Consider the following 14,386-nt stretch of genomic DNA (forward strand, 5'->3'; position numbering starts at 1 on the left):
AAAAGTAGCTGGGCGTGGTGATGCATGCCTATAGTCCCAGCTACTCAGGAGGCTGAGGCAGGAGAATCATATGAACTCAGGAGGCAGAGGTTGCAGTGAGCTGAGATCGTCCCACTGCACTCCAGCCTGGGCGACGGAGCAAGACTCAGTCTCAACAACAACAACAAAAAAATTTACTGGTGCACAGGTGCTGTGGCTCCTGCCTGTAATCACAACACTTTGGGAGTTTGAGATAGGTAGAATCACTTGATTACGCCTGTAATCCCAGCACTTTGGGAGTTTGAAATGAGTAGGATTGCTTGAGTCCAGGAGTTTGATACCAGTCTGGGCAACATGGCAAGACTCTGTCTCTACAAAAAGTAGAAAAATTAGCTGAGTATGATGGCCAGGCATGGCGGCTCATGCCTGTAATCCCAGCACTTTGGGAGACTGAGGTGGGTGGATCACGAGGTCAAAAGGTCGAGACCATCCTGGCCAACATGGTGAAACCCCGTCTCTGCTAAAAATACAAAAAAAATAAATAAATAAATAAATAAAATTGTTTAAGCACCATTTTTAAAATAATTATTCTTTTCTCCACTACTTTGTGCTGCAACTTTAGCCACATACTAGGGTCTCTGTCTATCTTAATGACCATAACTTTAGAAAAATGCCTTTTTTTGTTGTTGTTGTTTTTGAGATGGAGTGTTGCTCTGCCGCCCACACTGGAGTACAGTGGCGCGATCTCAGCTCACTATAACCTCCGCCACCTGGGTTAAAACGATTCTCCTGCCTCAGCCTCCCGAGTAGCTAGGACTGCAGGCGTGTGCCACCACTATGCCTGGCTAATTTTTTGTATTTTTAGTAGAGATGAGGTTTCACCATGTTACCCAGGCTGGTCTCGAACTCCTGACCTCATGATCTGCCCACCTTGGCCTCCCAAAGTGCTGGGATTACAGGCATGAGCCCCCACCCCTGGCCGAAAAACACCTTTTAATGTCTAGTGGAATATAGCCCTCCGCATTGTTTTTCTTTTCAACATTTCCTTGATTATTTTCAGGCGTTTGTTCTTCCTGATAACTTTAGAATTACCTTGTGATTATGATTGCAATTATGTAAAACCCATACACTTGGAGTAATTTATGTAAAATATTTCATCTTTTATTCAGAGACACAGTATGTCTCTCCTTTACTTTCAGTCTTCTTTCTTTAGCTTGAACCAGATGAAATTGCCAATATTCAACTTTGTTGACATCATTCAAACAGCAATTTCATCTAGTTCAAACCTTAGAAAAGTTGTTTTCTTCACAGCGTAATTATGCTCTCTCCAAACAAACAAACAAAAAAATAGTTTCTCTTTAAAAATCTAGGGAGAAGTAGGGTGGGAAAGAAGTATGATATACTTTAAGTGTTTTATTCATTTTTTTTTTAATCCTGGTCCTAAGAATTTCTCACTGCCAGTGGCATCTCTCCAGCACTTTCTGCCACTTCATGCATAGTTCAAGGCTTCTCGAGCTTAGCTTCCTCCCCATAGTGGGCCAGTCCAAAACCAGGGCCTTGAGCCTCAAGGGGTAGGGCTAGTCAGTGAAAAAGGGTTTCAGGCCAATGCAGTGGCTCACATCTGTAATCCCAGCACTTTGGGAGGCCGAGGCAGGTGGATCACCTGAGGTCAGGAGTTCAAAACCAGCCTGACCAACATAACGAAACCCCATCTCTACTAAAAATACAAAAAAAAAAAAAAAATTACCCAGGTGTGTTGGCATGTGCCTGTAGTCCCAGCTACTTGGGAGGCTGAGACAGAAGAATCGCTTAAACCTCAGAGGTGGAGGTTGCAGTGAGCTGAGATCATGCCACCGCATTCCAGCCTGGGCGACAGAGTGAAACTCTGTCTCAAAAAAAAAAAGAAAGAAAGAAAAACGGTTTCAGATGAAGTCCAATGACATCTAAATGGGAGGGGGGAAGGATCCCAGTCTTCCCCATAAACCTTAGTTTTGCTTTCTCTTCCTGGGAGCTAGAACAGTGACCTCATCTGGGAGAATCCAGCCAACACTGCTTTCTACACCATCTGCATGCTATACCCCTACCACAACAACCCACTATAAACTGGGGTAAGATACACTAGAAGTGGGTATTTGGGGGTAATCCTGATCATCTTTTTCCTTGTATGGGAGCCTTCCAGATAATGCATATATAGAGCATAAGAAGAAGTTTTTTGTTTTTTTTTTTTTTGAGACGGAGTCTGGCTCTGTCGCCCGGGCTGGAGTGCAGTGGCCGGATCTCAGCTCACTGCAAGCTCCGCCCCCCGGGTTTACGCCATTCTCCTGCCTCAGCCTCCCGAGTAGCTGGGACTACAGGCGCCCGCCGCCTCGCCCGGCTAGTTTTTTGTATTTTTTAGTAGAGACGGGGTTTCACCGTGTTCGCCAGGATGGTCTTGATCTCCTGACCTAGTGATCCGCCCGTCTCGGCCTCCCAAAGTGCTGGGATTACAGGCTTGAGCCACCGCGCCCGGCCAGAAGAAGTTTTTAAATAGATGCAAAGTCATGATGATTGTATAAAAAAAAAAAATCTGAAGAGGTAATTGCACCGTTTTCACAAAATAGGATCAGCATGTAATTATGAATAACAATATAAATGTCATCCAAAGATATAGGAAGTGAACTTTTAGGGTTTCAGTGAAAGTGTTATTTTTCACTTTTTTAGTGTGTTAGTAACATACTAATACTTTGTCCACCCTATATTAAAAAAAATATATCACCCCCAAGACAGAACTGCACACTGCTTTTAAATGCAAACATGGCATTGGGCTTTTCTGGCCATTAGATGTCACTGCAGTAAATAGAGAGTAGCTGAGCACCACCTGATTGGAGCCTGAAGTTCAGTGATCTCTGTCGAGTTAAAAACTTCATAATCCCCGCTTGAAATCCATCTTCGGTTTGCAGACTAAGAGGCCTAGAAACCACAGGCTAATGCTAAACTTGTTGGTTTTGTTGTTATTGTTATTTGTCCTACAAAGCACACACTCCAAATTTACCGAGAAGAGAGGGCTTTAAAAACAGTCTGTCCCCGCTGGAGCAGGCAGGGTTTGCCAGCAGAATAAGTAACAAGGGACCTTTGCAGGGCCACTGGGCTGCTCTGACCTGAGCGCACTTAATGGCAACATTTGCATTCCATTGGCTTTCCCCATTGCACTGCCTGTCATGAAGCAAATCAATGGCAGGTGTCTGTTGGATAATGCGCTACACAGGGAATTTTTCTCAATCCCTGCACTGACTGGCCCCTTTGTCTGGATGTCTCTTTCTCTTAATATGCTTTTCTCTAGACACACACAGCCCATTTAATGGCACATCAGGTTGGAACTCCTTTGAACATAATGACAGTAATCAGAAGTCTTGTTTAACCAGCTGAGCCCTTCCTTCATCATGCTTACACTCATTTTATCCCTTTTTCCTTTTCTTGCCTTGGCTCCTGGCTGGCATGCTAGAGAATTGAGAGGTAAATAAATATGCATGTGCATGTCTTGATAGAATGACTTCTGGTGGGAAGGGGGGTGGGGCAGGCCTGTGCAGACATGGAATGAGGTGCCCCCAACTTGGTGTGCTTTCATGAACCCCAACCACCCTGCCTGAAATCCCCTTCTTCACGCTTCAGTGCATCTTAGCTCAAGCCCTTCCAGGTATAGCCCGGCCTTTTCGTCTATTTCCCACACCTAGCCCAGGGCCTGGGCCAGAAGAGATGGCAGAACTTAGTGTATTCAGAGAAAGGTAGGAGGGGTAAAATATTGACAGAGATGAATTCATCTGATCAATCTGTATACCCCGAATAAGAAGCAGGGAGTCCTGAGAAAATGGCTCTCTGCACAGGTGCATATGGAAAAGAGAGGGAGATAGGCTGGGGAATACTGCCCTGAAAATCCAGGGAGCAGCTGAGAATGTAGGAGCCTTGGAATCTGGCAGGCCTTCTGAAAGGATCAGGAGGGAGGCAACAGACACATGCTTGGTTCCCCCACAACTCTGCCTGACACCCTCCCCTATTGCCCATATTAGGTGTCTCCATTTCATCAAATATAAAACCAAGTATGAGCCTGTTGCTTTATACCCCAGTGGACTTTGACCCCATCACAGCTCACAAGGTAAGCAGGATTGGGCCAGGTCAGCATTTGAACTGAAAGCACATAAGATGAAGGACAAAGGTGGTATCTGAGTGGTACAGCTGACTGAGCAGAATACACATGGTCAGTGAATAAACAGAGGCCCCAGCCTACTCAAATAGAGATGCTCGACACCTCGGGTTACCTTTGCTGAATTGGACACAGTCACTTCATTCATTCCCTCTCAGGGCGCTCATCCCCTCTTGCAGTTTTTCGTTTTCATATCTACATCTTCAACCCTGACCTCCCTTCTGAGCCATGGTCCCACATTTCCCACAGCCTGCTCGACATCACTATTGGGCTATTGTATCCCCACTGTTACCTCCAACTTAATATGCATCAAGCTGACTTCTTTTCCTAACACTGTCATCCCAGAGTTTTCCATTTCAATTCCATCATTGCCCTAATGACTCAGGCTGGAAATCCACAACTTGTGTTTGACTCTTCCCCTTCCCCTCACGCAGTCAACCTTGAGCCCAGTTGCTTCTTCATTCCTAATGTTCCCATGCTGGTCTTTCTTTCTGTCACTGCCTCTTGCCCTAATCTTGGACCTTACCAGCTCCTATCTAGGCTATGACAGTAATCTCCTCATTGGTCTCCAGGATTAATTCTAAAAATGACCTTAAGCATTGAATATTAATATGTACCAGGTACTGTGCTAAGTGCTTCATGTTCATTATCTCATTTAATCCTTACAACAGCCCTATAACGTGGGCACTGTTATTAAGTCCATTTTACAAATGAGAAAACTGAGGCACCGAAAGGTTCTATAGCCTGCAAGTTCACCCATAGACTCATTGAGCTGGGATATAAGCCCAGGAAACTTGTCTCCAGAGTCAGTGCTCATTTCAGTCCTCTCCAGCCCAGCCCATATGGGATTCTGGCAGATGAGTCTTTCTCAGATCTGTCTGTATTATATCCTTTTTTTTTTTCTTTATGAGACAGGGTCTTGCTGTCTCTCCCAGGCTGGAGTGCAGTGCCACAATCACAGCTCATTGCAGCCCCAACCTCCTGGGCCTAAGCAATCCTTCCACCTCAGCCTCCCAAGTGGCTGGGACCACAGGCATGCGCCACCTATGCCTGACTAATTTTTTAAATGTTTTGTAGAGATCGGGTCTCCTGGTCTCCTTATGTTGACCAGGCTGGTCTCAAACTCCTGGGCTCAAGCCATCCTCCCGCTTTGACCTCCCAGAGTGGTGGGATTGCAGGCATGAGCCACTGTACTCAGCCTATTGTGTCCTTCTTGATTGTCCCCAGAGAAAAAAGGCTGAGCCCCTTGGCTTGGCATGTTTCCCTTACCAACTCTGCGATCCTCGTTGCACAGAGGCCCTTTATATAAGAAGTTACAAAAACAAATGCCTGCAGAAACTTGGAAGTAACATGAAAAAGAGAATGTAGGGAATCCCAGATAACGTATACTTACCCTGTAAAGAATAAAGCCTTCAGGCTGGGCCTGGTGGTCCACGTCTGTAATCCCACCACTTTGGGAAGCCGAAGTGGGTGGATCACTTGAGGTCAGGAGTTCAAGACCAGCCTAGCCAACATAATGAAACCCCGTCTCTACTAAAACACACACACAAAATTAGCTGGGCATCGTGGCAGGTGCCTGTAGTCCCAGATACTCAGGAGGCTGAGGCAGGAGGATAAGTTGAACCTAGGAGGTGGAGGTTGCAGTGAGTTGAGATTGTGCCACTGCACTCCAGCCTCAGTGACAGAGCGAGACTTCATCTCAAAAAAAAAAAAAAAAAAAAAAAAAGCCTTCAAATGCATTCTGAGCCATCATGGCTTTCAAAAGCATTCTGAAGAGCTAAACTTCACTGTGCTCACAAAATGTGATTTGCATCTAAATATGGATAGCAGAAAGGAATAAAGAGAGCCAGTAGAGGCTGTGGCCAGTTCCTCTCCTCCAAAGGACGGATGCCATTTAGAAATGTAGGCCCAGTTTTCAAAGGAGTCTAAAATCCAGATTTTTATGTAAAATCTCCCAGTTTTTCACGGCTGGCAAATGAAAATTGTTAGGTACTGGCTGGGCTAAACAAAACACACATTTGTTTGACCTCTGCTCTATTCAAGCCTCCAAGTTCATCAAACTAATCTTCTTAGCCCCTTCTCCCAAGCCCTGAAGACTAAGTGCATTTCACATTCCAGTCACCAGGCCTTTGTTCATGAGGTTACCTCTGTCTTGGAACATCTGTCCCAATTTTCTTAAAGGCTCAGCTGAGGTTTGTCTCAGTGATGGCTGTCTTTTCTGACCTACTATAGCACATACCTGTTGTTTAAGAAATGAGTTGGCTTTTCCAACCCCTAAAACAGCTGTCCTAGCTTGATGGATCAAGGTAGATGTTTTGCCTTTGTAGAACCACAATGGAGGTGCTTCAGCCCACTTCGGAGGGGATTCTGGGGCAAGAGAAGCTGAGTTAACTAACAGTCTACTCAGTTAATAACTACAGATGCTGTATTTTCACTGTCCCCCACCCAACCCCCAAGGGCATGGTTATTTTGTTCTAAGAGCTTTGTGGGTGAATACCACCCCCCACCCCTTTTTTTTTTTTTAAACAGTCTCACTTTGTTGCCCAGGCTGGAGTGCAGTGGTGCAATCTTGGCTCACTGCAACCTCCGCCTCCTGGGTTCAAGTGATTCTCCTGCCTCAGCCTCCCGAGTAGCTGGGACTACAGGCACATGCCACCACGCCCAGCTAATTTTGTATTTTCAGTAGAAACGGGGTTTCACCATGTTGGCCAGGCTGGTCTTGAACTCCTGACCTCAGGTGAGCCATCCACCTCAGCCTCCCAATGTACCGGGATTACAGGCATGAGCCACCGTGCCCGGCCCAATAACCCCTTTTAAATGATGCTTTTAGCCTATATGTGCCCTCTGATCCAGCCAGTTTCTTTTCCGTGGCATTTCTCTCCATGCCCTACCTCTTCCCATCTTAACACTATTGCCCTGGTGTCCCATCACTATAAAAGCCGCCTCTTGAAGTCTTCGCCCATCTCCCCAAGCAGTAGTCTCCCGCTCCTGAATAGCTCACTCTTGCTAGAGCTGTCTTATGACCCATGCTACATGCTTCCTTTTGTTATAATCTTTTGTGTCCCTTATTTCCTCTAGATTGCAAACTCTTTGCCTGTGGGAAGTATGTCTTACACATTTGTATATCCTCACAACATACAGCCTCATGTAGCAGACACCTAATACTTGTTTAAAAATGAATGAAGTTTAGGGACAGCTTAGGAGATCTCACTGTCTGCTGGGTGAGTCCCAAGTCCGTGTGGTTGTACCTACCCAAGATGAAAGTAAGAACACCCAAGCCTGCCTCCTGCTCAACCTGCTGCCCTAAGAAAACCTCTGCATGTCCCCTGTCTAAAACTGTCTATGCACTTCACTCTGAGAATGCACTGTCTTCCATCTCCTGCCCTAGCAATCAGGTTCTATGCATCTCAGTGCAAACAGCCATTAACGTTTCAGGATAGACAAATATGCTAAAAGGACAGAAGGAAAAATTCTTGACACCATCTTGATTTACACTTCCTCTTCATTCCAGCCTCCTGGCGCTTTGTATGGTGGCTGGAAGTGCTTGACAAATCATAGCACCATCAAATTTATACAGTCATCCCTGGGTATCTGCAGGCCATTGGTTGCAGAACCCCTCTCTGATACCAAAATCCACTCATTTCTCAGCCCTGAAGTCGGCCCTGTGAAACCTGTGGACACAAAAAGTTGGCCCTCCTTATACAAAAGTCCCACATCCCAAATTTGGTTGTGAATGCAGAACCCACAGAAACAGAGGGCCGACTGTATTTATTGAAAAAAATCCACATATAAGTGAACCAGGACAACTGAAATCCATGTTGTTCAAAGGTCAACTGTAGGCCAGGCATGGTGGCTCCTGTCTGTAATTCCAACACTTTGGGAGGCCGAGGCAGGCCAATCACCAGAGGTCAGGAGTTCGAGACCAGCCTGGCCAACATGGTGAAACCCCCATCTCTACGAAAAATACAAAATTATCCCAGCATGGTGGCCCTTGCCTGTAATCCCAGCTACTCAGGAGGCTGAGACAGGAGAATAACTTGAACCCGGAAGGTGGAGGTTGCAGTGAGCTGAGATTGCACCACTGAACTCCAGCCTGGGCAACAGAGCAAGACTCCATCTCAAAAAAAAAAAAAAAAAAAAAAGAAAAGAAAAGAAAAACAAAGGTCAACTGTATTTTGTTAGTTGATTGCTTTCTGTAAATGTGACCAGATCTGAATGAATGCATGTAAATCTATGCTGTACTTTGTTGGGGAGGTTTTTGTCAGGGATAAGGATGGGGGCAAACTATGTTAAGGGAAGTGATGACAAGAAAGCCTTCCCTGCGATTAAGAAATTATAATAATATATACTTACCTGGCAGGCGAGATACCATGATCATGAAGGTGATTTTCCCAGGGCGAGGCTTATCCATTGCACTCCAGATGTGCTGACCCCTGCGATTTCCCCAAATGTGGGAAACTCGACTGCATAATTTGTGGTAGTGGAGGACTGCATTCATGCTTTCCTCTGAGGGAAAAAAAAAGAAAGAAAATAATATAATAATAACTACCACTTATTGGTCATTTAATGTGTACAAGGCCGTTTATTCCATTTAACTGTCTTTATTGACCCTATGAAATAAGTACTCTTAGTACTCCTGTTTTATAGATGAGGAAACAAGGCACAAGGTGTAAGTCACTTACCCAACCATCACATAGCTAGTAAGTAAGTGGCGGAGCTGGGACTTGAACCTATGTCTCTCCTTCCTCAGGCCCTTCCTTATTCACCAAGAGTACAGGAGCCTAATCCTGTAGGCGAGGTAATCGGATCATTTCGACTTCAGTTCCCTTGCCCCAGGTGCCGGACTAGAGGATGAGGGAGCAGGAAAGCAAACCTTGATATTGGGAGTCCACAGCCTCAGTGCAAGAGGAGTTGAGAAAATCAATACTTTGCAAGCTCAGAAACTGACAGGCCAGAGCCTTGTCTTATTCCGTTCAGGCTGCAATAACAAAATATCATAAACTAGATGGCTTATAAACAACCAAAATGTATTTCTCACCGTTCTGGAGACTGAGAAGTCCAAGGTCAAGGCAGATTTGATACCTGGCGAAGGCCAGCTTCCTGGAGCCTTCTTGCTTTGCCCTCACATGGTGGAAGGGGGAGCTAGCTTTCTTGCATCTCTTTTAAAAGGACCCTAATCCCATTCAATGAGGGCTTTGCTTCCATGGCCTAATCACCTCCCAAAGGCCCTGCCTCCTAAAACCATCACCCTGGGAGTGAGGATTTCAGCAGATGAATTTTGGGAGGACACAAACACTCAGAGCATAATGAGCCTGGCTTTGGCCAGGGAATGGTTAACTCGAGTTAGAGAGAGAAAAAAAATCTTTGGAAAACTGGGCTGTCCTGGGGCCTGCTTTAGTCCCTGGCAGTCTGGCAATGGAAAGCCCTACTTGTGGTTTTGACTTGAGAAGCCATAATGAGCAGTGAGCCACAGGCATAGACCATTCAGTAGCCACAGGCCTTTGGCCAGCCTTGAACGACAACTGCTCAGAGGGACTGGGAAGAAAGCCCGCCTACCACAGCGGGCAGGGCAGGGAGCAGAAGCAAAGCCCCAGAATGGGAGAGTAAATTGTTGTAACTATCCCTGCGAGGAGGTGCTAACAAAGTTCCAGGTTTTCTGCCTACTTCAGTATTTCCCGGTTGGCATAGCATCTACTCTCAGTAGGAACAGAGTTCTGTTTTCCTAACAGAGTCAAATTACCTGTCCAGAGGTACAAACACTGCTAGGTTCTGAGCCTTCAGGGTAGTGGGAGAGGAGGGCAGCCTTACCTTTAGTTTGTTGTATTTTCAACTGTCCCTGCTGTCATCTTACTTTTAGGTCTGGCCCCTTTGTGAACCAAATTCTTCTAACTGAGTAGCATTGCGTTAGCAGTCAGGAAAAAAAAAAAAGGATGCTTTTCAAATATAGGTAGATATCTAGGCAAGGTGGCTCTGTATGAGCATCACTATTAAAGGGAAAGGAAAGGAAAAGTCTCCCCCCCCCCACCCTTTTTTTTCTTTTTTCAGAAGATAAAGAGTGCCCGAAATACTTTAGGGATGGCAGCTGTAGAGCATGGAAACAAGACTAGTCCCTGGAGGGAAGGCAAGGAAGGCATGGGGAAGAGCCTTCCTAACTACACTGAGTGTAAAATCACTCTGTCCTCTTCACCTGACCGGAGCTGGCTTATTCCTTGGAACAGATAAAGATCTGGGAGTCAAAATGACCACCCTGTGCTGAGCGGGCTTCTTTGAACTCCAGCTAAACAGTAACAGCACCTAAGATAGGATCTTCCCACCCTCACTCCCCACTTCAAAGTGGAGGTGAAGAGGGAGGTAAGGGAAAGGGAGAGAAAGGTCCCAGGAAAGGTCTGCTGTCAACAGGGAGGACCCGCAGCTGGCTGGGAGCATTCAATTCAATTCAAAATTAGTGAAGCACCAATTTTCACCTTTTTTCTGCAGAACTGTCGCTTATTTGCCTATGATGGCTGTGTTCCTCTTGAGGCTGTAATGGGCAGACTAGCTCAGTGGGTAGCAGTGTGGGCTTTGGATCCCATCCTTGCCCCTCACGCCTGTAATCCCAGCACTTTGGGAGGCCGAGGTGGGTGGATCACTTGAGGCCAGGAGTTTCAGACCAGCCTGGCCAACATGGCGAAACCCCGTCTCTAATAAAAATTTAAAAATTAGCTGGGCATGGTGGCATGTGCCTGGAGTCCCAGCTATTCAGTAGGCTGAGGCATGATAACCACTTGAACCACGGAGGTAGAGGTTACAGTGAGCCAAGATCACGCCACTGTACTCCAGCCTGGGCGACAGAGTGAAACTCCATCTCAAAAAACAACCCAGTCCAGATGCGTTTCCATGCTTCCTATGATTACTGTAAACACACAAATGAGCTGGGGTCACAGAACCTCAATAGACCCTCAATATGTATAGCTAATGATGAGCAGCAACAGGAATCGAGAGTTCGTACAGAATTTTTTGGTTTGGTTAGTGTAACAACAGGCTTTACAGAGAGGCTCCATGCGCAAGCACTGCACACATCTGTATGTTCCCAGCCTTCTGAGAACTGTCACTGGCAAATCTTTTCCTTCACCCTCCCCACCCTATCTCAACCCCAGGCAAGGTGACGCTCTCAAAGTTGGCACAGCAGGCAGCACATGCCAGGTCTGTGACCCGGGCCTCAGCAGCTCTGCTCACTTGCATGGCAATTGCTTTCTGCAGTCGGGCCCAGCTGCTCTTTGGGTTTCCCCACCCCCACCCCCAATCACCACACAGGAACTGGCTGTTTCTCTTCTCTCCGTCCAAGCTGAATACTAACCTACTGTGGTTTGCTTGCTTCCCCCATCGTGATCGCAGGCTTTCTGAGCAGCTAGTCAGCCCTCTAGCCTGCCACTGAATCGGGAGGCATTCACGCTATAGGGGATCAAGGGGAGCTTGTAGGCTTGCCTTGCTGGTGGGCAGCCGCCTACACCCACTCATACCAGTGTCCCCGCTGCAGAGCCCGGGTGCTTCCCAGATGTACAAGGACAACTATTTGGGTCCCGGCTATGCCAAGAGAAACATGGGTCATGTGGTTCACAGGACAGAAAGGTTCGTTTACTCCAATATGATTGGCATGGTTTTTTTTGTTTGTTTGATTATTGGAGATTTGCCAAAAGACTGGAGCCTTCTGCCACAACCGCCTCCCCCACATATATGTCCTCAGATGGTTTGTGAATTGGGCAGCTTAGTCAGAAGGTCGTGTCCTCCACATCCACAGAAGATACAAGTTGTTTCCAGATAACATGCAGAAGGTTCTGAGCTCCTTCCTGTGCGCTCCAACTCGAAGACTCTTTTCCTTTCCCTGTGAATTTTTTTCCTTTTCTTTCTCTGGTCTTTCCTTCTTCATGCCCTTTTAAAATTAAGTATTCTGTCTTTTGAGTGGGTAACACATACACATGATACAAAATCCAAAAGGTGCAACGAGTATATGCTGAAAAGTCAACCTCTCTAACCTTTGTCCTTTTAGCCACCCAGCTCTCCTGTGAGTCAATATTGTTGTTAGCAGTTTCTTACCTGTATCTTCCCAAAGATGATCTATACAAAGATCCACATAAACTTGTATATTTATGTTCTGTTTTTAGATCAGCAGCAGCACACTACATACACTCTTCTGTGCCCTGTTTTTGTCCACCTAAAAATGTATCTTGGCTGGGCACAGTAGCTCACACCTGCAATCCCAGCACTTTGGGAGGTTGAGGCAGGTGGATCACTTGAGGTCAGGAGTTCAGGACCAGCCTGGCCAACATGGTGAAACCCCGTCTCTACTAAAAATACAAAAATTAGCTGAGCGTGGTGGCAGGCACCTGTAATTCTAGCTACTCGGGAGGCTGAGGCAGGGAAATCACTTGAACCTGGGAGGCAGAGGTTGCAGCGAGCCGAGATCACACCATTGCACTCCAGCCTGGGTGATAAGATTGAAACTCCGTCTCAAAAAAAAAAAAAAAAAAATTAGGCCGGGCGCGGTGGCTCAAGCCTGTAATCCCAGCACTTTGGGAGGCCGAGACGGGCGGATCACGAGGTCAGGAGATCGAGACCATCCTGGCTAACACGGCGAAACCCCGTCTCTAGTAAAAAAATACAAAAACATAGCCGGAATACTGGCCGGGCGCGGTGGCTCACGCCTGTAATCCCTGCACTTTGGGAGGCCGAGGCGGGCGGATCACGAGCTCAGTAGATCGAGACCATCCTGGCTAACACGGTGAAACCCCGTCTCTACTAAAATACAAAAAATTAGCCGGGCGCGGTGGCGGGCGCCTGTAGTCCCAGCTACTCGGGAGGCTGAGGCAGGAGAATGGCGCGAACCTGGGAGGCGGAGCTTGCAGTGAGCCGAGATGGTGCCACTGCACTCCAGCCTGGGCGACAGAGTGAAGACTCCGCCTCAAAAAAAAAAAAAAAAAATAGCCGGGCGAGGTGGCGAGCGTCTGTAGTCCCAGCTACTCGGGAGGCTGAGGCAGGAGAATGGCGTAAACCCGGGAGGCGGAGCTTGCAGTGAGCCGAGATCCGGCCACTGCACTCCAGGCTGGGCGACAGAGCGAGACTCCGTCTCAAAAAAAAAAAAAAAAAAAAAAAAAAAAAATCTTGGAAATGATATCACATCGATCCAGATAGAGCTGCCACATATTTTTCATTTATGACATAGTATTCCACAGTATGATACACTGTTTATTTAACTAGTCCTGGATTGATGTACATATGGATTATTTCCAGTCTTCTGCTATTACTGACAATGCTGTAACAAATCTCCTTGTTACATACATTTTTCACGCACATGCAAATAGATCTGTAGGATAAACAGGGGTCCCCAACCCCTGGTCCATGGCCTGTTAGGAACCAGGCTGGCCCACACAGCGTGAAGTAAGCAGCCAGCAAGTGAGCATTACGGCCTGAGCCCTGCCTCCTGTCAGATCAGTGGTGACATTAGATTCTCATAGGAGTGCAAACCCTATTGTGAGCTGTGTGTGCAAGGGACCTGGGTTGCATACTCTTTATGAGAATCTAATGCCTGATGATCTGAGATGGAACAGTTTCATCCCAAAACCATTCCCCCCAACCCCTTGTCCGTGGAAAAATGGTCCTCCGTGAAACCAGTCCCTGGTGCCAAAAAGGTTAGGGACTGTTGGGCTAAATTCCTAGAATTTTTGCTTTGGTCAAAGGGCGTATGTGTCTTGCATCTTTTTCTTATTTTTATTTTTTTGAGACAGAGTCGCCAGGCTGGAGTGCAGTGACAGAATCTCAGCTCACTGCAACCTCCACCTCCTGAGTTCAAGCAATTCTCCTGCCTCAGCCTCCCAAGTAGCTGGGACTACAGGCACATGCCACCACGCACAGCTAATGTTTGTATTTTCAGTAGAGATGGGGTTTCACCATGATGGCCAGGATGGTCTCCATCTCCTGACCTCATGATCTGCCCGCCTCGGCCTCCCAAAGTGTTGGGATTACAGGCATGAGCCGCCGCGCCCAGCTGTGTTTTACATCTTTATGAATATTGTTCAGTTATTTCAGTACTCATGGAAAGGTTGAACAACAAAAATGCTGCCTCTGTTGGAAGACCTCTGAGGAATTTATCACAGGAATAATCAAGTGCTTTGCTTTTAAGTCTTTGTTCTTTATTTGTATCTACTGCAAGTTTGTTCTTTCTTTCCTTCAATATGTATTAAACACCTCTACTGT

At 46.6% G+C, this 14,386-nt stretch overlaps 1 protein-coding gene and 1 non-coding gene across 4 annotated transcripts in view; both read left to right on the top strand.

Annotated features, from left to right (window-relative positions):
• Positions 1–14,386, top strand: part of SLC25A43 (solute carrier family 25 member 43) — a 49,781-nt gene that overhangs the window by 17,014 nt on the left and 18,381 nt on the right. Inside the window, exon 4 of one of the 3 annotated variants that reach the window (XM_077989517.1) lies at positions 4,023–4,108. The exons of the other annotated variants lie outside the window; for them this stretch is intronic. Within the exon in view, the coding sequence (XP_077845643.1) occupies positions 4,023–4,108 (86 nt within the window). The remainder of the gene's footprint in view (positions 1–4,022; positions 4,109–14,386) is intronic. 3 annotated transcript variants of the gene reach the window in all.
• On the top strand, positions 8,502–8,665 carry LOC114675274 (U1 spliceosomal RNA). The gene has a single exon (XR_003726353.2). It is a non-coding gene; the product is annotated as a U1 spliceosomal RNA (small nuclear RNA).

Source organism: Macaca mulatta, chromosome X, assembly GCF_049350105.2.
Source record: "Macaca mulatta isolate MMU2019108-1 chromosome X, T2T-MMU8v2.0, whole genome shotgun sequence".
Lineage (NCBI taxonomy): Eukaryota > Metazoa > Chordata > Mammalia > Primates > Cercopithecidae > Macaca > Macaca mulatta.